The sequence below is a fragment of the Elgaria multicarinata genome, chromosome 3 (genome assembly GCF_023053635.1).
Source record: "Elgaria multicarinata webbii isolate HBS135686 ecotype San Diego chromosome 3, rElgMul1.1.pri, whole genome shotgun sequence".
NCBI lineage: Eukaryota > Metazoa > Chordata > Lepidosauria > Squamata > Anguidae > Elgaria > Elgaria multicarinata.
This window is the reverse complement of record NC_086173.1, coordinates 171,178,225-171,202,474: the sequence shown is the minus strand read 5'-3', so window position 1 is coordinate 171,202,474 and position 24,250 is coordinate 171,178,225. Positions and strand designations below refer to the sequence as shown.

Sequence of the window (24,250 nt, the reverse complement as noted above, 5' to 3'; positions counted from 1 at the left end):
CCACACTTCCCCCCCATTGCAAAGGATCCTGGGATTCTCCCCCTGCTCCTACGAGCCTCGTGTTTCCGCCGCCTGCAGCCTCTTTTTCCCTGCAAAGGAGTCGGTGAGTGCAGATTGCAAGGGGGTCCCAGAGGGAGGGGGCAGAGGAAAAAGAGCCCCCCAGGACAGGGGGTGCAGGTTTGGGGCAGGGGCTGGGTGGGAAGAGAGAGGGAGCCGCGAGCCGCCCCCAGGGGACTGACCCACTTGGGGCCCCTCCAGGAGACCCCCGCCTTGCACCTCCTTCCCTCCCCATAACTAGGGGATCGCGGAAGGGAAGGCTGGAGAAAGGGACCCAAGAGGAAAGGTCCCAGGTGGGGAGGAGGAATGTCCCACCTGCAGGCAAAAGGCTGCCCTGGTGTCCTGTTTGCATTGCATTTTTGGTTTTGTTTCCTCTCCCTGATTCAAACCTAGTGAATAAGTAAAATTAATAAGTCACTTTGGTCATGAGGTCTTCGAAATAAAACCTGGGACACTTTTGTTTATTAAGAAGGGAGCCTGCTGTTGGTTTTAGCTTGTCCCTCTTTGATGTATTAAGTGAGCCCGATGTTCACATCCTGAGAGTGGGGAGAAATCGCTGTTACTCTGGTGCAATTTTGGGGGTCAAATGCTGGGAGCAGAGAAGGCATAGAAAAGGGAATTTCACCAGGTGATCCATGTATGCAAATAATAGCTGCTGAAATTCCCTTTTCAATACAACTGCTAAAGATAGTAGAGTTGGAAGGGGCATAAAAGGCCATCGAGTCCAACCCCCTGTTCAGTGCAGGAATCCACCCTAAAGCATCCCTGACTGGTGGTTGTCCAGCTGCCTCTTGAAGGCCTCTAGTGTGGGAGAGCCCACCACCGCCCTAGGTCACTGGTTCCATTGTCCTACTGGAGTACAACTGTTAAAGATATAGGAGCCCTATCCTCGTTTTCATACGGTCACCCTAAATCATTCATCTCTTAAGGCTTCCTTAGTGGCATATTTCATGTGTTTAACAAGCTGAAAAAGTATTCAGTGTTTTCTTGCTTAACTTTTAAAATAAACGTTCACACATTATTAGTTTTTAATGGCATTAATTCAACTCTCTCTTTCTCTCCCGTTGGGGCAGAGTCAGAACTTCATTTTCAGCCACAAATCTGGTTCCTTTCGGCTGGGGGTCACTATGGTGCTGTACAGAGTAAAACAGTAAATAGCAAGACCCTGCCGCATAGGCTTACATTCTAATAAAATCATAATAAAACAATAAGGAGGGGAAGAGAAGGCACCAAACAGGCACAGGGTAGGGTAAAACTAGCAGTATAAAGTCAGAACAAAATCAAGTTTTAAAAGCTTTAGGAAAAAGAAAAGTTTTTAGCTGAGCTTTAAAAGCTGCGATTGAACTTGTAGTTCTCAAATGTTCTGGAAGAGCGTTCCAGGTGTAAGGGGCAGCAGAAGAAAATGGACGAAGCCGAGCAAGGGAAGTAGAGACCCTTGGGCAGGTGAGAAACATGGCATCAGAGGAGCGAAGAGCACGAGCAGGGCAATAGTGTGAGATGAGAGAGGAGAGATAGGAAGGAGCTAGACAGTGAAAAGCTTTGGAGGTCAACAGGAGAAGTTTATATTGGATTCTGGAGTGAATTGGAAGCCAATGAAGAGATTTCAGCAGTGGAGTAACATGGCCAGAGCGGCGAGCCAAGAAGATGATCTTAGCAGCAGAGTGGTGAACAGAAACCAACAGACTGCCAGTGAGAAGAAGGTTGTAGTAGTCCAACCAAGAAATAACCAATGCATGAACAAGAGTCTTGGCAGAAGAGACAGACAAAAATGATCAAATCCTGGCAATATTATACAGGAAAAAAGACAGGATTTAGCTACTGTCTTGATATGAGAAATAAAGGAGAGCGAGGAATCAAATATTTTTATTTTATTTATTTATTTATTTTATTTTATTTATTTATTACATTTTTATACCGCCCAATAGCCGAAGCTCTCTGGGCGGTTCACAAAAATTAAAATCATCATAAAACAACCAACAAGTTAAAAATACAAATACAAAATACAATATAAAAAGCACAACCAGGATAAAACCACGCAGCAAAATTGATATAAGGTTAAAATACAGAGTTAAAACAGTATAATTTAAATTTAAGTTAAAATTAAGTGTTAAAATACTGAGTGAATAAAAAGGTCTTCAGCTGGCGACGAAAGGAGTACAGTGTAGGCGCCAGGCGGACCTCTCTGGGGAGCTCATTCCACAACCGGGGTGCCACAGCGGAGAAAGCCCTCCTCCTAGTAGCCACCTGCCTCACTTCCTTTGGCAGGGGCTCACGGAGAAGGGCCCCTGTAGATGATCTTAAGGTCCGGGTAGGTACATATGGGAGGAGGCGTTCCTTCAAATAACCTGGCCCCAAACCGTTTAGGGCTTTAAATGTCAATACCAGCACTTTGATATAAAGCCAAGACTACGAGCTTCCTTGACTGGAGTAAGCATAACATTATTGACAGTAAGAGAGAATGGGAGGTGAGGAGAAGGTTTAGGAGGAAACCTAAACGGAGCCCCCTTTGAGACAGGTGCTGGCTCTTACAAACAAGGAGGGAGGGTCTGTTCTTCTCAGCTGCCCACTGTCGAGGAATTCAAGCAAATAGGTATGTGGGCTTCCCCTGAGCCCACCCTGTGCTAATATAATTGCTTTGGGCCTGTTCTCTACAAATCAAAGTATCTATCCTTCCGCAGTAACTGGAAACTGTAATAAGGATGCAACCATGAGACCAAGTCTTGTGAAGGGTATTGAAACACTAGTTTCACAAGATTGTGTGCATACTAGGACTGTTAGAGGGTGTCGTGGTAGAAACAGCTAACCGTGAAATGAACAGATGGGCACAAGTTTCACACTAATCATTGATGTATTGTTTTTCTGTCCTTGAAAAGATTGCACTCTGCACATGCTTAAAATCCTTGCTCATAACTGGCTGAGAGGCTTACTTGTTACTGTTTTATGATTGGCGTATTCCATGGAGAGGTTCTGCCTTGTTTCTAAGGGGACAGACCCTATAAGAAGATAAAGCCTTTCCTGAAAATAGTGGGCAGTTCCTTGGGTCCTCCGCCTTGCAGTGCTAAGCGCTGCTTGTAATGAACTTTCTCAAAAGAGAGAACCGTGTCTTGGAGTCTTTGACCAACACTCAGCAATCCCACTTAGAGGAGACACGCCTTTCCCGGGTTCCTCTACACCCCATCGAAATATCAGCTCTGACGCTTAGGCCTGTGGCCTACCTTGCCAGGCTGGTGTTTACAAGAATAAAATTATTGGGGAAGGCACATGGGCCTTGTTGCTGGGGGGGGGGCATTGTTCAGCCATCCTTCGACAGAATGATCAGTCAAGCAGCCATCTGGCTGTTGAGTTATGGCTTTAAAAGCTGATCAGTTATGACACAGACTGGGATTCTGGCACATAACCTTTTGTGTTAAGTCTCTATCTGGGCCTTCCAGAGACTAGCAGAGGTTGCAGCGGTTCTCAGCCAAGTCAGCAAAGACGTGAATTAAGACAGAGATTCATGTAGGTTAAAATAAACCTTTTACTGGCAAATAAATATATAATTTAGTTATGGCAGTACAGATACAAATACTTACAAATGGTCAGTCAATACAGCTCACATCAAGTTGGGTAAGGGACATGGAAGTAATGAACATGAAAACACATTTACTTTTATAGACAACCTGTACAATGATGCAACTCCTTGCAACCCTTAATTGAAGACAATCAGTTAGACAATTATTCAATTATGACACTCAATGTCCAGGTGTAGAGTTGCCCTTTAAGTTTCTGCTGAGTCTTCTGTTCTTCCAGATCCTCAGCAATTAACAAAGCAATGGAAAACATAACCAGGATCCATTCCAGGATCCAACACTGGCTCCATTACCAGGTTTGGCCAAGGCAGCCGCTAGGCCAAGGTCATTCTTCAGGGTTGTTAATCTGTGCAGCTGAAGGTGGGAACCTTCTCACGGAGAACCCTGGTGTGCCTCCTTCACACTCTCCGTTTTAATTCCTACAGCGCAGTCCTTGCCTCAAAGGAGAAATTGGCAGCCAAGGAAGGAGACTGTTTCGAGTCCTGGTGGGAGCAGAAGAGAGTGAAGATGGAAGAGCAAGGCTTTGCTGGCCCTGAGGCAGGAAACATCCAGGAAGGGAGCAGTGCAGAGCCCTGGGAAGGAAGAGTGCAGGAGGACCAGCCTGGGAGCAACACCTGCTCAGACACGGAGCGCCAGGGCTTCAGGGACTTCTGCTACCAGGAGGCTGAAGGGCCCCGAGAGGTTTGCAGCCGACTCCACCTCCTTTGCCGCCAGTGGCTGAAGCCAGAAAGGAAAAGGAAAGCTGAGATGCTGGACCTGGTGGTCCTGGAGAAGTTTCTGGCTGTCCTGCCCCCAGAGATAGAGAGCTGGGTCAGAGAATGTGGAGCAGAGACCAGTTCCCAGGCAATGGCCGTGGCAGAAGGCTTCCTCCTGAGCCAGGCAGAGGACCAAGAGCAGGTGAGAGCATTTCATCCTGGTGACTAACAGGGACTGTGTTCTTAATACTTCTCTCAACTTTATTTTACATGTCCTCTAAGGAAGGGATGCCCCAGTTTCCAATGACACCTGCAAGTATAGTTGTTCTTCATGTGTAGAGCGGGCCCTCGTTACATTAACAGTACGTCGTTAAAATATGCAATTCCCTACCAGAGGATGCAGGGATGGCCATGAATTTGGACTGTTTAAACAGGGGGTTAGACAAATTCTTGGAGGAGAAGGCTATGAATGGCAATATCCTACCTCCAGTATCCTAAGCACTATCTCTATGTACACCAGTTGCTGGGGAACATGGGCTGGACGGTGCTGTGACACTCATGTCCTGCTTGTGAGTTCATAGTCAACAGCTGATGGACCACTGTGGGGAGAGAAAACTGGAGTAGATGGACCCTTGTTCTGATCCAGAATGGCTGTTGTTATGATCACAGGAGAACTGAATGGGTTTATGAAGTTCTGGGGAAGGAGGGGATCCTTCTTCAGCCAGTGGCAGAGTCTCCTCCCAACAGGACAGGAAGAGCATTTGTAGACACCAACCTCCCATGTTTACAGTGGAAGATGCTGAATATCAGGGAACGTCTGGGAGGTTCTGTCTTTCCTCCTGGCTGGTTTTTGGAGGGTGTTCAAGCACTTTGCTTATGTCAGGGTTGATAGCTTAGCCCCCTGACAAAGACACATCGCTCTGTGTCTTGGATAGTAGATCAAGTTTAGAATGAGACCTGAAAGGTAAAGCGATTGGGAAACGCTGCCCTTGGCCTTGACCTGACCCATTTCTTTCCTTCCCACCTCCCCTTTCTCTGTCTGGGATCCTCCCTCCTGTAAACAAAGTAAGTTTAAGAAAACTTTTGGAGCAAATGCAGCTTTTGTGCTCACAGATGCGGATTCTGGTGGTTCTTGTGCTCATACCAATGTACAATAAACTACATGGACGCTTGATGGCATAAATCGCAAAAGCTGCATTCGCTGCAAAAGACTTCAGGCACCTCTGGTCAAGCATTTTCTTGATATGGGACATGATGACAAAGACCTGAGATTCTGGATTATTGAAAGGTTTCAAGGATAGGGGACAAGAGTAGACCATCAACTAAGAAGGCGGGAAATATTCCGGATTTTCACCTAAAGGACATTACAACCACAAGGACTCAACGAAGAGTGGAATTGGATGCCTTGGTTGTAATCCTGTTCTTCTATTTTAAAGTACAGCTCTGTTGTATTCCTTTTCTGTCATTTCTTCTCATTGTATTGATAAATATTTTCATTGTTATATGTAGTAAGTATTATTTTGTTGTTGTTTATTCGTTCAGTCGCTTCCGACTTTTCGTGACTTCATGGACCAGCCCACGCCAGAGCTTTCTGTCGGCCGTCGCCACCCCTAGCTCCCCCAAGGTCAAGTCTGTCACCTACAGAATATCATCCCTCCATCTTGCCCTTGGTCGGCCCCTCTTCCTTTTGCCTTCCACTTTCCCTAGCATCAGCCTCTTCTCCAGGGGATCCTGTCTTCTCATTATGTGGCCAAAGTACTTCAGTTTTGCCTTTAATACCTTTCCCTCAAGTGAGCAGTCTGGCTTTATTTCCTGGAGTATGGACTGGTTTGATCTTCTTGCAGTCCAAGGCACTCTCAGCATTTCCCTCCAACACCACAGTTCAAAAGCATCTATCTTCCTTCGCTCAGCTTTCCTTATGGTCCAGCTCTCGCAGCCATAGGTTACTACGGGGAATACCATTGCTTTAACTATGCGGACCTTTGTTGTCAGTGTGGTGTCTCTGCTCTTAACTATTTTATCAAGATTTGTCATTGCTCTCCTCCCAAGAAGTAAACGTCTTCTGATTTCCTGGCTGCAGTCAGCGTCTGCAGTAAAGTCCCCTTTAAGGGAGCATACAGGCCGTTAGTACGGTTGCTACATGTTTTAGGATTTGAAAAGCAGCCTAATCAGGAGAAAATTTTGGAGATTACTTACTCCTCAATTAGTTGAGGTGCAGGGAACGCTTATCAAATTTACAGATGACACAAAATTGGGTGGGATAGCTAATACCCTGGAAGACCGAAACAAACTTCAAAGTAATCTTGATAGGCTGGAGTGCTGGGCTGAAAACAACAGGATGAAATTTAATAGGGATAAATGCCAAGTTCTACACCCAGGAAAAAGAAACCAAATGCACATTTACAAGATGGGGGATACTTGGCTCAGCAATACTACAAACGAGGAGGATCTTAGAATTGTTGTAGATCGCAAGCTGAATATGAGCCAACAGTGTGATGTGGTTGCAAAAAAAGCAAATACTATTCTAGGATGCAATAATAGAGGTATAGCTTCCAAATTGTGTGAAGAACTGGTTCTCCTCTGTTCAGCACTGGTTATGCCACATCTTGAGTATTGCATCCAGTTCTGGGCACCACACTTCAAGAAGGATGCAGACAAGCTGGAGCGTGTTCAAAGGAGGGCCACGAGGATGATCAGGGGTCTGAAGACAAAGCTCTAGGAGGAGAGATTGAAAGAACTGGGCATGTTTAGCCTGGAGAAGAGAAGATTGAGGGGAGACACGATAGCACTCTTCAAATATTTAAAACATTGCCACACAGAGGAGGGGCTGGATCTCTTCTCAATCATCCCAGACCACTCGACAATCCGTCTGTACAGTACCGTGCCCGAAGGCACAGACAACGTGTCTTCCTAGCATTTCAACCAGCTGTCTCTTGAGGCAACTCAGGATACAGCGGGACACACCGCTACAAAGACATGTCACTCCCGGAAGGTCCCCTTCTTGTGAGACTTTAGGGAGAGCCGGCAAAGCCGCCGCTCACTTGGTGGCATCCCTGCTTCTCCCACAAGCCACGGACTGACGCATCTTTGTAGCCACGGACTGATCCGCCCCGTGTGCTGTCTCCTGAGCTTAGAGTGCTTCATTTATAGGGCTTCTCACCGGAGTGAATTCTTTGAAGTCACTTAGGGCCTGCGCTGTAAGCAAAGCTGTTGTATTACCCCACAGTTCCATTCCCTTAGGTATGTCTGCCTTTGTATGTCTAGTGAGCGCAGAAAGTTGGACTGAGTGGGTGTGGCTGATGATGCTGTGAAAGGGGGAGGGGCATAAATGGGGGAGTCTAGAGCTTGAGGGTGGTTGGTTAATTGGTTGGGAGTTGGGAGTGTCAGTTGGGATTGTCAGTGGTGTGGAGAATGAAAGGAGACAAGATTTTAAGAGACTTAAGATTACAGTTTTTATTAAAACTAGTAGATTAAGCAGGTTAACTTGAATTTGAAGTGACTAAGATCAGCTAAACAAAATAAACATTTTATTTTGTTTTGTTATCTCAAACCACATGTCTGCTTGGCTTTATCACCTGCTCTACAGTTACTGTCATAAACATCTTATATGTTTATTTATATTTATTTAATTTATATAACGCCCCATAGCTGAAGCTCTCTGGGCGGTTCACAAAGGTTAAAAAGAGTAAACATTAAAAAAAAATGTATACAAAATTTAAAACCATCAAAAACATAAAAACAGTATCCATTTAAAAACAACAGTTCTGGGGGCTGTTGAAAACAAACTTAGCATGGTGAAATATTGTTAAATGCCTGGGAGAAAAGTCTTGACGTGGCGCCTGAAAGATAACAATGTTGGTGCCAGGCGAGCCTCATCGGGGAGATCATTCCACAATCGAGGGGACACCAGCGAAAAGGCCCTCTCCCTTGTTGCCATCCACCGAGCTTCCCACAGAGTAGGCACTCGGAGGAGGATCTTAGATGTTGAGCGCAGTGTACAGGTAGGTTCATGTCGGGAGAGGCATTCCGTCAGGTATGGGGGTCCCATTCTACGAAGCAAGTGCAGCTGCTGGTCATAATATTTTTTAAAAAAACCACTTTGTTAATTTAAAAAACAAGTTGAGGGGCCATACTGAAGGTTTCAAGAAAGTTGTCTGGGAACACACAGGTGACCATGGGCATCCAATTGGCTTCTCCCAGTGTAAAGTAGGATCTCTCATTTTGATCTCTCATTTTATTTATTAATTACATTTATATCCCACCTTTTTTCCTCCAAGGAACCCAAGGCGGCGGACAGAATCCCCCTCCCCTCCATGTTATCTTCAGAACAACAACCCTGTATGGTATGGAGAATGTGGATACGGAGACATTTTCCTCCCTTTCTCAAAATACTAGAACCCAATAGGGTCATCCCATGAAACTGATTGGTGGGAGACCCAGGACAAATAAAAGGAAGGACTTCTTCACACAGCACGTAGTTAAATTATGGAACTCACTACCACAAGATGAAGTGTTGGCCACCAATCTGGATGGCTTTAAAAGGGTTGGATAAATTTCTGGAGGAGAAGGCTACTCATGGCTACTAGCCCAAATCTTGAGCATGCGTAGGAACGTGCGGTGAAAATCCAGCCCTGATGCCTATCAACTCTATGGGTTTCTCCCAATTGAAAGAACCCCATTGGTTGATCCCCCCTTAGCCTTCACAGCTCTACCTGTTGTAGGACAACAGATCCACCATGCAATGTTGCAGTCCATGTCCAACACGCCCTGAATCTAGGCTGCAGCGCTTCCCGTCTTTTGCTGGATACTGGAGGGGTGCCTGGCGTTCTGCCCAATGCATTAGACCTGTTTGTTGCAGCTGGGTAAAGCTACCATTCTGCCTGTCTTGTCTTCTGGGCTAGAAGGAGCAGGCAACACACCCAGCTCAACACCTGGGCAGGAGGGTGAGCGCTCTCCCCGATCCAGAAAGCGATTCTTGCAGAAGGTGTGATGAATTTGTCCTTGCCAAGGATTTTATGAGTGGATCTATGGGTGGATCTGTTGACCTACAACCAGGATGATCAGAGGTCTGGAAACAAAGCCCTATGAAGAGAGACTGAAAGAACTGGGCATGTTTAGCCTGGAGAAGAGGAGATTGAGGGGAGATATGGTAGCACTCTTCAAATATTTAAAATGTTGCCTCACAGAGGAAGGCCTAGGTCTCTTCTGAATCATCCCAGAGTGCAAGACACGGAATAACGGCCTCAAGTTAAAGGAAGCCAGATTCCAGCTGGACATCAGGAAAAGCTTCCTGACTGTTAGAGCAGTACGACAATGGAATCAGTTACCTAGGGAGGTTGTGGGCTCTCCCACACTAGAGGCCTTCAAGAGGCAGCTGGACAACCATCTGTCAGGTATTCTTCAGGGTAGATTCCTGCATTGAGCAGGGGGTTGAACTCGATGGCCTTGTAGGTCTCTTCCAACTCTATGATTATATGCACACCAGTTTCTGGGGAACATGGGCAGCAGGGTGCTATTGCACTCATGTCCTGCTTGTGCTCTTCTTACGTTCTTATGATCACAGGAGAACTGAATGGGTTTGTGAAGTTCTGGGGAAGGAGGGGATCCTACTTCAACAAGTGTCAGAGTCCTCCCAACAGAACAGGAGTAGCATTTGTAGATGCCAAACTGCTGTGTTTACAGAGGAAAATGCTGGATATCAGGGTTGAACTCTTAGCCCCCTGAAAAAGACACAAGTTCCTGTGCTGTGTGGCTTGGATAGTAGATCAACTTTAGAATGAGACCTGAAAGGTAAAGCGTTTGGGAAACGCCGCCCATGGCCTTGACCTGAGCCGTTTCTTTCCTTCTCTAACCCTCTTCTCTGCCTGGAATCTTCCCTCCTACTCCAGGTCCAGGGGATGTTGGCCAGAGCACCCACAGATTTCTCTGAGGCAGAGAAGGCTCCACCGGGCATCACACAGAGGCCGCTGGACAGGTGGATCTTGCAGGAGGGTGACGGAGGACCCTCCTCCCGGGGTAAGGATTAGTGGATGTATTTCCCCATGGTCTCCCTCCCTCAATTACACCTGAAGTGCATGAGCTGCCTTAATGTTCTCCTTGAGCCTGATTTTGCTGCGGGAGATACTCAAAAAGGAAATGTTGTTTAGTAACGTGGTTCGAGGTCTTACACACTCCACAACTAAGGTCCTCCTCCAGGAGCCTACTCAGAGGGAAGATCGGAGGACGACAACAAGGGAGAGGCCTTCTCTGTGGTGGCCCCCCAAGTGTGGAACACTCTCCCCAATGTGGTTCACGTGGCACCGACATTGTTATCTTTTCAGTGCCAGGTCATGCAATATGTAATTAGCAATATGTAATTAGCAATGTGTAATTAATTAGCCTGCATCTGTTTTTTTAGGGTTGTAGTTTTAAAACTTGTTATAGTAATTTTATATGTATGTGTATATTGTATGTTTTCACAGTTTTAAATATTCGGATATTGTTTTTAAGTGCTTCTGCTATGGTATGGTAAACAAACGCAATCAATAAATAAACAGTGAAAGTGGGAATAGTTAAGAATGTTAACTTACCTTCTCACCTTCCCACCTTCTTTACCTTCCTCATAGGGAGCAAAACAACCGGCAGGGGAAGTGAACTGATCCTGGGGGGTCCTTCTGGGCCTCGTTCCCTTGGTGGTGGAGTGGAAGCGGTTTCTGCACAGCCTGGGCAGGTAGGGGAGTCCTGGGGGCCTCTGTCTCCTGCACATCTCTTTGGTCCTGGAAGAACCTGCCCCTTTAGCCTTTGCTCTTCTCCAAAATGGCTGCTAGGAAGGCCTTGAATGTCACTCACAATGCTTTGGCATTCAGGAAGAGGACCTCACCATCTTTGTCTTCAAGGATTGCTACATAATGCTTAAAGAGAACATCATTTCTTCTTCTTTCAGAGTCTGGTGACCTTTGAGGAGGTGGCCGTGCATTTCTCAGAGGAGGAGTGGGCTCTGTTGGATCCAGGCCAGAGGACTCTGCACAAAGAAGTCATGGAGGAGAATCGTGGGATCCTGGCCTCTCTGGGTAAGGAATGGGATTCCTCTGGGTAAGGCTCCCTCTCTGCCTTCTTGCCAGATCCTAGAAAGTGGCATTTCAGCTCTTCTTTCTTTGTGTCAGTGCAGAATACAAATGTCATTGACTCCAAAGACCTGACAAAACATTGAGAAAAGCCCATTGATGGACTTGCTCTGTGGCAGAGATGGCTGCCAACCAATCTTACTTTGCTGCTATAATTGCATCTGCATAATATTGAAGATGTTACAGATATTATCTTAATGGTCTCCATGGAGGAGAGGAGAGTTAAGCCTTTTCAGAAGACAGCTCTGGACAGCTTGCTTTTCATTTTAAGATATAACTAGACATTAAAAATAACCATTAGTGTTGAATTCTCACTTTCCAGTTTCCAATTAAATGATCAGCTAGGAGAAAATGGCAGATTTTAAATGTATTTCTTTATTTCTTTATTTATTTCATTTCATTTCTAATGTATCTAATTTTTATAGTATTTTATGTTGTTAATTTATTCTCTCAACTTCTTTATATAAGTTATTCCATATAAATGAAAGCATTGTATGGCAGTCTAGTTCTCAGGTCTATTAATCATCGGGATATTTAATATCTTTAGAAGGATCTCCCTCATCAACTATTTTTTTTTTATCCTGTGAATCAAATCAGCAAACGTTAGTTTTGTTCCAAGATTTCAAGACGATTTCTGTGTTTATACTTACAGGTGATCACAGGGAGAGCAAGAAAAATGGTCTACACCAGAGAAGGAAAACTGAAGAGAGTAGGGAAAAGGAATCCATTTCTTTTGAAGGATCAGATGTCTGTGAAACTCCAGTACTAGAAGCACCAAGTAAAAAGAACATTCGTAAAAGGAAGAAACAGAGTAAAACTCAGAAGATTCATTCTAACAAATATCAAAGGTTTCAATGCTTAGTGTGTGAAAAACAATTCACTTTCAACTCACAACTTAACTTGCATAAAAGGATTCACACTGGGGAGAAGCCCTATAAATGTTTAGAGTGTGGTAAGACATTTGCTCAGAGCACAAGCCTTAAGCGTCATCAAAGAATTCACACTGGGGAGAAGCCCTATAAATGCTTAGAGTGTGGGATGACCTTCACTCAGAGCACAAGCCTTAAGCTGCATCAAAGAATTCACACTGGGGAGAAGCCCTATAAATGCTTACAGTGCGCGAAGACCTTTGCGCAGAGCACATACCTTAAGCTGCATCAAAGAATTCACACTGGGAAGAACCCCTATAAATGTTTAGAATGCGGGAAGAGCTATGTTCACAGCACAAGCCTTAAGGAGCATCAAAGAATTCACACTGGGGAGAAGCCCTATAAATGTTTAGAGTGCGGGAAGAGCTTTGCTCGGAGCACACTCCTTAAGCAGCATCAAGGAATTCACACTGGGGAGAAGCCCTATAAATGTTTAGAGTGCGGAAAGAGCTTTGCTCGGAGCACACACCTTAAGCGGCATCAAAGATTTCACACCGGTGAGAAGCCCTATAAATGTTTAGAGTGCGGGAAGAGCTTTGCTCGGAGCACACACCTTAAGCAGCATCAAGGATTTCACACCGGTGAGAAGCCCTATAAATGTTTTGAATGCGGGAAGAGCTTTGCTCGGAGCACACACCTTAAGCGGCATCAACGAATTCACACTGGTGAGAAGCCCTATAAATGCTTTGACTGCGGGAAGACCTTTCTTCAGAGCACAGAACTTAAGCAGCATCAACGAATTCACACTGGTGAGAAGCCCTATAAATGCTTTGAATGCGGGAAGAGCTTTGCGCACTGCACAAGCCTTAAGATGCATCAAAGAATTCACACTGGGGAGAAGCCCTATAAATGCTTAGAATGCGGGAAGAGCTTTGCGCACAGCACAAGCCTTAAGCTGCATCAAAGAATTCACACTGGGGAGAAGCCCTATAAATGCTTAGAGTGTGGGATGACCTTCGCTCAGAGCACAAGCCTTCAGCTGCATCAAACAACTCACACTGGGGAAAAGCCCTATAAATGCTTAGAATGCGGGAAGAGCTTTGCTCTGAGCTCACACCTTAAGCAGCATCAAACAATTCACACAGGAGAGAAGCCCTATAAATGCTTTGACTGCGGGAAGACCTTTGCTTTGAGCACAGACCTTAAGCGGCATCAACGAATTCACACTGGTGAGAAGCCCTATAAATGTTTAGAGTGTGGGAAGACCTTTGCTCAGAGCACAGACCTTAAGCGGCATCAAACAATTCACACTGGAGAGAAGCCCTATAAATGCTTAGAATGCGGGAAGACCTTTGCTCAGAGCATAAAGCTTAAGCTTCATCAAAGAATTCACACTGGGGAGAAGCCCTATAAATGCTTTGATTGTGGGAAGACCTTTGCTCAGAGCATAAAGCTTAAGCTTCATCAAAGAATTCACACTGGGGAGAAGACCTATAAATGCTTTGATTGCGGGAAGACCTTTGCTCGGAGTGCACATCTTAAGCAGCATCAACGAATTCACACTGGGGAGAAGCCCTATAAATGCTTAGATTGTGGGAAGACCTTTGCTCACAGCCCCCACCTTAAGCGGCATCAAAGAATTCACACTGGAGAGAAGCCCTATAAATGCTTTGATTGCGGGAAGACCTTTGCTCAGAGCATAAACCTTAAGCTTCATCAAAGAATTCACACTGGGGAGAAGCCCTATAAATGCTTTGAGTGTGGGAAGACCTTTGCTATGGGCGCACACCTTAATCGGCATCAAAGTATTCACACTGGGGAGAAGCCGTGGAAATGCTTAGAATGCGGGAAGAGCTTTGCTCACATCACAAACCTTAAGCTGCATCAAAGAATTCACACTGGGGAGAAGCCCTATAAATGCTTAGAATGCGGGAAGAGCTTTGCTCACAGCATCAGCCTTAAGCGGCATCAAGGAATTCATACTGGGGAAAAGCCCTATAAATGCTTAGAATGCGGGAAGAGCTTTGCTCACAGCATCAGCCTTAAGCGGCATCAAGGAATTCACACTGGGGAAAAGCCCTATAAATGCTTAGAATGTGGGAAAAGCTATTTTCGGAGCTCATGCCTTAAGCGGCATCAAAGAATTCACACTGGGGAGAAGCCCTATAAATGTTTAGAGTGCGGGAAGAGCTTCACTCAGAGCACAAGACTTAAGGAGCATCAACTAATTCACACTGGGGAAAAGCCTTATAAATGTTTAGAGTGCGGGAAGACCTTTGTTCGGAGTACAAGCCTTAAGGAGCATCAACGAATTCACACTGGGGAAAAGCCTTATAAATGCTTAGAATGCGGGAAGGGCTTTGCTCAGAGCTCACTGCTTAAGCATCATCAAGGAATTCACACTGAGGAGAACCCCTATAAATGCTTAGAATGCGGGAAGAGCTTTGTTTGGATCTCACGCCTTAAGCGACATGAAGGAATTCACACTGGGAAGAAGCCCTATAAATGTTTAGTGTAGCATTTATAGCATCATGGAATAGAAGAGTTGGTAGGGGCCTATAAGGCCATCGCGTCCAACCCCCCTGCTCAATGCAGGAATCCACCCTAAAACATACCTGAGAGATGGTTCTCCAGCTGCCTCTTGAAGGCCTCTAGTGTGGGGCAGCCCACAACCTTCCATGGTAACTGGTTTCATTGTTGTACTGCTCTATCAGGAAGTTTTTCCTGATGTCCAGCTGGAATCTGGTTTCCTGTAACTTGAGCCCATTATTCTGTGTCCTGCATCCTGGAATGATCGTGAAGAGATCCTTGCCCTCCTCTGTGTGACAACCTTTCAAGTCATTGAGAAGTGCTATCATATCTCTTCTCCAGCTTCTTCTCCAGGGTAAACATGCCCAGTTCTTTGAGTCTCTCCTCATAGGGCTTTGTTTCCAGGTCCCTGATCATCCTCTGAACATGCTCCAGCTTGTCTGCATCCTTCTTGAAGTGTGTTGTGCAGAACTGGGTGAAATACTCAAGATGTGACAATAAGATCAGATTAGTCTGACAGGATTTGTTCTTGACAAATCCCTGTTGGCTTCTAGCAATAATTGCATTGTTTTCAAGGTGCTTCCACATTGACTTCTTTCGAATCTGCTGCAGAATTTCCCAGGGGTGGATGTCAGACTGACTGGTCTGTTTTTCCCCAGGTTCCTCCTTTTTTCCCTGTTTGAAGAAGGTACAATGTTAGCCCTCCTCCAGACATACGGCACCTCACCCGTCTTCCATGATTTCGCAAAGCTAATGGACAGTGGTTCTGAGAGTTCTTCCGCTAGCTCCTTCATTACTCTAGGGTGCAATTCATCGGGCCCTGATGATTTGAACTCATTCAAGGAAATTACGTGTTGTTTGACCATTTGTTTATCAATCTCAGACTGCAATCCTGCCCCCTCAACTTCTGCGTCACTTTTTCCCGGGGATTCATAGACCCACTTTTGGGAGAAGACTGAGGCAAAGTAGAAATTGAGCACTTCAGCCTTTTCTTTGTCATCTGTTATCTATTACCCATCCTCGTTAAGCAGTTGAACCACCATTTCTTTCCTGTGTGTTTTCCTATTCACGTATCTGGAGAAAGCCTTTTTATTGCTTTTAGCATCCCTCACTATTCTCAGTTCATTCTCAGGTTCATTGCAGGATGTAAAAGAAAGAGGAGGGCTGGGCCTGCCCGACCTCAAAGTGTATTTTTCAGACTGCTGTTTAATGTGGATGAAAGATTGGGTATTGCAGAAAAATAGGAGACTGTTGGAACTGGAATGACCTGAATTGAGATTTGGATGGCATGGCTATTTGTGGAATGATAAAGCCAAGTTTAAGGTAGAATTTAATCATCATAACCAAAGACGTGCTGTTTTAAGAATATGGAACAAATATTAACCAAGGTTTTGTCAGAAAATACCACTTTGGGTATCGGCCCAGGGGGCTTTTTATAGAAGGGAAATGACAAGTATGCCTAAATGGTTGATATATAATGATGTATTAGAATAACGGGCTCAAGTTAAAGGAAGCCAGATTCCAGCTGGACATCAGGAAAAACTTCCTGACTGTTACAGCAGTGCGACAATGCAATCAGTTACCTAGGGAGGTTGTGGGCTCTCCCACACTAGAGGCCTTCAAGAGGCAGCTGGACAACCATCTGTCAGGGATGCTTTAGGCTGGATTCCTGCATTGAGCAGGGGCTTGGACTCGATGGCCTTGTAGGCCCCTTCCAACTCTGCTATTCTTTGATTCTATGAAATTTCACAGGATTAATATAAGTTAAAATCAAGGGGGGAAGTGCTGGAAGATGGTCATATGTGTTTTGTTATGTACAAATTAGGTTTCCTTGTGCACAAGTCTTGGAAAGGTTTAAAATAGACAAAAGAATGGTGGGTTTGAGCAATCAAAATCTGAATTTGAAATGACGTCATGTCCAAATGATGAATATGTTATCTCAAAGATATATAAAGTTTTATCAAAGTACGAGACGGAGGATGAGCAGGTGAAAGACTGTATGATAAAATGGGCTCAAAACTTTGGATACAGCTTTTCTATGGAACAGTGGGAGAATATGGGGGGAAAGGTTTGAAATTTACATTATGTTCAAGATTTAAAGAGAATTTTTATAAGATGATGTGCAGATGGTATATGTCTCCTGTAAAGTTGGCTAAAATGTATAAGAGTGCCTCGGGAAACTGTTGGAAATTAGGAAGAGGAGAAACCTTTTATCATCTTTGGTGGACTTGTAAAAAAGCCAAAGCATTTTGGATACAAAAACACTCTTGAATTCAAAAAAATTCTCAAGACTAACATACAAATGAAACAGGAGCCTTCCTACTGGGACTAATGGATAAACAGCTGAAAGAGAAGGGGAAGTTTATTTCTATATATGACAATAGCAGTGAGACCGTTGTATGCACAAAAATGGGAGACTGAAACACCAACAATGAATGAATGGATGTTGAAGATGTTGGAGTTGGCGGAGATGGCAAAACTCACATCGATACCGAGAGAAAAGTCCACATCCACGTTTATATCTGAATGGAAACCTCTGATACCATTTTTGCAAGAAACAGAGAGAACATATGTGTAAAGATATAGTTAAGATAGAAGAAAGAAATGAATTTGTTTACTGTGTTAAATGTAATGGAGGAACGAGAAAGGATAGTTCGCATTTCTGATATGATTAACCTTAGATGATTTTTTAATTGTATTTTTGTTTGTATTTTTGTATGCACTCTTATGTAATGTTCTTGTGTTATGGATGTCTGTGATGTTTGAAATAATTAAAGAATTATTCCCTCCATCTTCCATCAAGGGATTTCTATGGTGGGGTTGGTTGGTCTCAGAACAACATGCCAAGTCCAGGGATTCCCCACCCACCCTTCTCATATTGCTACTTTGAATTGTTTCTGCCAATGTTGTGGTGGGCTTTCAGTGATCCAAACCGGCAATGTTTGAAATAGAAATAAATGCTTTTGGCACCAACATCATTTGAATGGCTACTAAACACTCCTAAAGGCCTAACTGTTGCTTCTTCCACTTCCTAGGGGTTTTTGAGTAGCACCCCTTGCTTGCTGATGAAAATGGGAATCTGAGCATCTTTCCACACTCTGAGTAAATTTTCCACATTCTTCTCGGTGGCTGCACCAGTGCTTTGGAACTCTCTTCCTGGGGAAGCCAGACTGGCTCCCTCCTTGATGGGCTTTCGGAAGCAGGCTAAAACTGGTTTGTTCCACCAGGCCTTTGTTGTTGTTTTTTTAATTTTTTATTAGTTTCACATCTTAAAATACAACAACATAATACTAATTAAAACACATAAATCAAAACATAAATTGCTTACAATTCCACATTTATAATTATCATTTTTACATCATCACATAACATAACATAAGTGCTCCCCTCCACCCTTCGGGATCTATTCCTGCTTCCAAAATCTCATTGTTTCTTCTGGAGGTGGTTTTCCACCCCCCTTAGGTAAAACATATTCTAGGAACTGTTTCCAAATTCCCTCAAATTCATTTACATTTGTTATACCTTTTCTTAACTTTATATTACATGTCAATTTATCTTTAATAGCTATATCCCAAATTTCCTTATACCACTCTTCAATATGATAGTCTCCTTGAACCTTCCAGTTCCTAGATATGATTAACCTTGCTGCTGTCAACAAATTTGTTATCAATTCTTTAGTCTCTTTACTACACTTTATATTTCCATATAATGATAGCAATGCCTCTGTAGGTGTCTCTTCAATATCTTTTCCAACATTTTTTTTTATCTCAGTTAACACCATTTCCCACAATTTTTGCACAAATTCGCATTCCCACCACATATGCAAATACGTTCCTTTCCCCCCACATCCTCTCCAACAATTTGCTGAATTTGTCTTATTTATTCTATTTAATCTCACCGGAGTCAGATAGCACCTCCATACAATTTTATAATAATTTTCTTTTATTCTCACAGACATATTTCTCAACACTCTTTGTCTCCATATTCCCTCCCAACTCTGCTGCCTTATCTGCACCCTCAAATCGGTTTCCCTAACCATCTTCCCCATTTTTTCTATCTCCCCCTTTTCAACCAATATTCTATATATTTCACTTGTTAAACCTTTTATCCTTTTATTTTCTCCTTTCTCAATTTCTTTCTTTAAAATCAACTCTTCGAATTTCGTCATTTTACTACACTCTCCATTATATCTCTTACCCATTTTTTCGTCCATTGCTCCAATTGCCGATAATTTAACCAAGTTAGGTTCTCCCCCTTAAACACCTCTTCTATTTCCCTCCCACTATTCGTCTCTCTCAACCAATCTTTTAACCTCATTATTTTTTTCTCTATTAAATTTTTACTTAGTCTCTCTTTTAAGTTCCCAGGAAAATTCCTTAACATCACAGGTGTTAATGGAGATATATTCGAAAATAACTCCTTTTTATGTAATCGCCAAATTTCCCAATGGTTTTTCAAAAGAGGGTTTTCTATTTCTTTCCCCCTCTTTTTACTAGACTCTCTAAAAAATAAATTTTCCAATTGCCATTCTTTATCCATTCTTACTCCATCCTCCAACCAACCTAATTCCCCTACTCCTATAATACCTTCTACTATATGTCTTAACCTATTGGCTGTATAATATGCCTTTATATTGGGGATTCCAATCCTCCTTTCTTCTGTGCTAAATACCACCACTTTTTATTTATTCTCGCTTTCCTACCTCCATTACAATAATTATTTATAATATTCTGCTAACTTTTTATCTCTTTTTCCGATATTCTTATTGGTAACATTCTAAATACAAAATTAAGCTTTGATACTATTGTCCGGGAAAGCTGCCAATAGACCAGCTAATTAGACGGAGATACAGACGTGGGCAGCGTGCCCAGACAAACTCCAAGAATTCGGCCACAAACTCAGCAACACACGGTGGAGTTTGTCTTTATCTGTGCTATGAAATAACACAGTTAACTCTTTAATGTCAGAGTACAAGACGTTTTAAACATAAGCAAAGTCCAGTTCAGTTCCAAAAGTCAAGGGCTTACGAGAGGTAGAGAGAGTCCAAAAAGCAGTCCAGAGGTCCAGGGATAGGAGCAGGTCACAAATTCCAAGCCGGTCCAAAGTTCAATCAGGATACAAGGTCAACACAATCCGAAACAGGAATCAAGAGCTTTCGCCAGGATGCTCAGTTAATCTCTGGCAAGTTCCTGTTGCTTCCCAACTCTCTAAATACCCCTCCCTGGCAGCTACAGGTGTTCCCTATTGAGTTGGCATCTAGTATAAATACGCAGAGATCTGCGCCGTGCTTCCTTTCCCACCCTATGCTGTCTAAACAACTGTGCGGGTAAGTTTGTTGTTTCTCCCTCTGTGTCTTCTGAATTGGCCAAGCTCCCTGCTGGTTTAATCACCGGCACGCTGGTACTTGGCTCTGCTTCCCCTTCATTCTCTGAGTTGGCCCCACTCCCAGCTGGCACCAGTTCAGCAGCCGTGACACTAGCCTCTGCGTGTAAAGGTTCTGTTTCCTCCTCCTCTGAGTCCATCCCCAACAACTCTTCAGAGGGCCTAACAACTATTTTCATTTTTACTAAAGCTATTCTCCCAAACCACGATAAATTTAACCTTTTCTATTTTTCTATTTTATCTATAACATCTTTTTTCAACTTATATAAATTCTCCTTTTCTAAATCCTCTAAATTTTTGGTAATTTTAATTCCCAAATATTTAATCTGTTCTTTAACTCTCATTTTCTCTTCCTTACCTTCCCAATCTTTCACTTCTTTTTTTGTATAGTTAAATGTCACCATTTCTGATTTTAACCAATTTATTCTTAATCCCGTAACTTCTTCAAACTCTTTCAAATGTTGTTTAATTCTTTCCATTTTCTCAAGTGGATCCTTAACGGTTAACAACGTATCATCTGCAAACATCTTTAATTTTACTTCCTTTTTCAAACCCACTCCTTCTATAATCCCATCCTCTCTTATCGCATTTGCCAACAATTCCATAACCAGTACAAATAGAACTGGCGAGAGTGGGCATCCTTGCCTAGTTCCTCTGGCCAGTTGTATCTTTTCTGTAATCCCATCGTTTATTACAATTGAAGCTGTGTTTTGAGAGTATAATTGTTCTATTATACCTTTAAATCTATCTCCAAATCCCAATCTTGTTATTACCCTCTTTAGTGCTTGCCAGTTCACACAATCAAACACCTTAAATCTATCCAACGCTATTATTCCCGCTTTTATCTTTAATTTCTTTACCTCCTGCGTCATATTTCTAACTCTTCCAACTAAATTATGCATTTGTCTTCCTGCAACAAAACCACACTGATCCTCTCCGATATAATTCCCTATGAAAGTATTCATCCTCCTTGCCAAAATAGATGAGAAAATTTTTGCATGCTGATTTATTAAAGAGATAGGTCTATAAGAATCGCGGATTGTCAAATCCTTATCTGATTTTGGAATTAATATAATTAATCCCATGATGGCGGTTGTAAAGGAAGCACGCTCCAGCAAAAGCTGGCCCTTGGACTGGATTTAGCACAGATCCCCAGAACAGACACTCACAGCTCACAATTTGGAGGTTTAAGACCATTTATTTCAGGAAACGGGTAGGTTACATGGGATTAGCATACTAAAACTATTAAAACATGCATATATATATAAGAACCCAGAAAAAGCAAGCCAGAAAACTAAAGCTACATTTCATACGTCACTCAACCTTGCAGTCAGCCAGCCGCGCCGAACTTCCCCCACCAAGTATGCTTTATAGCAGTGGTTCCCAAAGTGGGCGGTATTGCCCCCTTGGGGGTGGTGGGATTGCATAGGGGGCGTTAAGAGGCAAAGGGATGGCAGGGGATGCTAACAGGCAAAGGGGCGGCAGGGGGGTGCTCGAGGTGGTCTTTCCAAAAGGTCCTAAAACCCAGGGACTGAGCAGGAAAGAGCGGCAAATTCAGCTGCTCTCCCCACACCGCCCCTGCTCAGGAAGGACTTTCTCACTCACGCAGCCACTCTCTCCTCCTATCTCAAGCCCACAGCAGCCCCACCAGAAGTAGGGGGTGGGGGAAGCGCCCACAGGAGGCAGCAGAGCAGGAAACAGCGCCGAATTCAGCTGCTCTGCCCACTCTTCTCCTGCCTAGGAGGGCCCAGGGCTTCTTTCCTGCTGGAGCCACCGCCACTACCACCCGCCCGCTCCCTCCCTCGGCCAGAGCTGCTCCCTCCTACAAGCTGGCCCGGCAGACCTTGCGCGATAGTTGCTGCACAAGGCGGGAGCAGCAGCCATGTGGCGGAGAGGAAGGAGCATGTGGAGGATGACGGGCGGCAGAGCAGCTGCCAAGAACAGCAGTCAGCCGAAAGGCTGGGAGGGGAGCAGGACTGCTTGTGCTGCTGCAAGGTATCACCAGGCTCCCTTCCCCTGTCAGGAGTTGCAGATTGGGGCCATCTCCCCTCTGAGCTGCTGCCCTCCTGTCGTAATCTGCCTGGCAGCTATTGTGAGGCTTGTGGGGAGAGGGGGTTGGAGAGAGAGAGAGAGAGATGCTGTGTGTCTGTGTGTGTGCTCCCACCCCCAAAAAAATCTGGACTACAACAGGATTGGGAGAGAAAAGAAAAGGGGGAGGGAGAGAGAATTGCAATTCCCCAAGTCCTTCCTGGCTAAAGAAGATTCAGCAGCACCTTTTTCCAGAATGCTTGCTGAAACCATTCCTATCTGCCCTTGCTTATTTCAGGGTGTCCAACCCCCTTTTCAAGCGGTCGTTTGGTAAACATGGTATGTGTGTATCTTGTGTCACCATAAAAACACAGCTGCAGCACAATCCTAAGTACGTCTACTCAGAAGTAAGCCCCACTGAGATCAATAGAACTTACTCTGAGGTAAATGTGCATAGGATTCAGCCTGAAAACGAAGTGAGGGTGAAGAAAAGACAGGAGAAAATGAATTGTAGAAATAGAATAGCAAGGTAACTGTGGGATATTTAACCATATTTAAAGACAATTACAGTAAAATTAGTGCCCCTCTACTCCAGTCCCAGCCAGGTTTTCCATAGGAAAACTCTCTACCAGGTGGCAGATAATTATTTTAAATTTTTAATTAAAATACATTATCCTTTCCTATAACAAAATGGTGCTTACTCCTAAGTAAGTGTGTTCCACTGAAGAAGGAAATCCTATTTGATTCCTGTATTCATGCTAGTGTGACATGATAAGTTAAAGGCACAATTTTATGCACGTTTAGACAGAAAAAAGTCCTTCAACTCCTAGAATCCCCTCTAAATGGGAAGCATCTGCCCCAGGCTTGCTGAGGGAGGGGGGGGGGAAGAGAGCGAACGCCTCTGTTTGCAGCCAGCATGGCGGGGCACACCAATTGGATTTTGAATAAAGTATTCAATTAATTGTTACTGTTTTGAATTTTTATTATCTTCCTTGGTGGGTCATTGAAAACAACTATTCTGAATAATGATTTTTATAGTGTAGGGTAGGGGGCGCTGGGCATGAGTTTGTGGAACCAAGGGGGTGGTGACCTGAAAAAGTTTGGGAACCACTGCTTTATAGTTTCTTTTCTCCAACTCCTTCCCTCCTCCCCTTGGCTTTTCATACGTAGATCTTTCACACCTCCGCCTGAAATGTTAATTTCTCTCAAGGCCGGGCGGACATGCCTCAAGCAGTTCCTAGCTTCACCAGTCTCCCACATGCAGCTGGGCCGCTTATCTCACTTTTCCTATGAACCATAATAATAAAATTAACACATTAAAAGACAGGCCAGCCCCAGTTACATTCACCCATCCCTTACAGCGGTATCTTCTCTCCTCCTATTATTCCATTATATAATTTCAATAATTTTGGTACCAACATTTTTAAAAAAGTTTTATAATACTCAGATCCCAACCCATCTAACCCGGGAGATTTACCCCCTTTCAATTTCTCAATAGCTTCCTCAATTTCACTTTGAGATATAACCCTTTCCATTAATTCTCTATCCTCCCTTATCAATCCCCTCTTTATATACCTATCTATATATTCCTCCATCCTCATCTTATTTTCATCCCTTTCTTTATACAACTCTTGATAAAATTCCTGGAATACTTTTATATTCCCTTTCATAGTACAACATAATTTCCCCAATTTATCTTTTACTATTCCAATTGAATTCTTTGATTTTTCTTTTTGTGTGAGCCTCGCCAGCACTTTAGAGTTTTTATTACTATTCTCAAAAAACTCTCTTTTCAAATACATTAAATTTTTCTGTACTTCTTCTAGATTTATATTTTCTAATTCCTTTTTCTTTGCTTGCACTTGTATTAATATTTGTTTATTCCTACTTTGTAAATATTCTTTCTCCAACTTCTTAATTTCCTCCTCTAACTTTTCCTATATTACATCTTGTTGCCTCATTATTATTATTATTATTATTATTATTATTATTATTATTATTATTTATATAGCACCATC

General features: G+C 43.6%; 1 protein-coding gene across 1 annotated transcript in view; it reads left to right on the top strand.

Moving 5' to 3' along the window:
* The window catches only part of LOC134395779 (zinc finger protein 208-like), an 82,212-nt gene that overhangs the window by 27,758 nt on the left and 30,204 nt on the right, over window positions 1–24,250 (top strand). Inside the window, exons 6-7 of the mRNA XM_063121942.1 lie at window positions 12,325–13,570; window positions 13,883–14,669. Of these exons, the coding sequence (XP_062978012.1) occupies window positions 12,325–13,570; window positions 13,883–14,669 (2,033 nt within the window). The remainder of the gene's footprint in view (window positions 1–12,324; window positions 13,571–13,882; window positions 14,670–24,250) is intronic.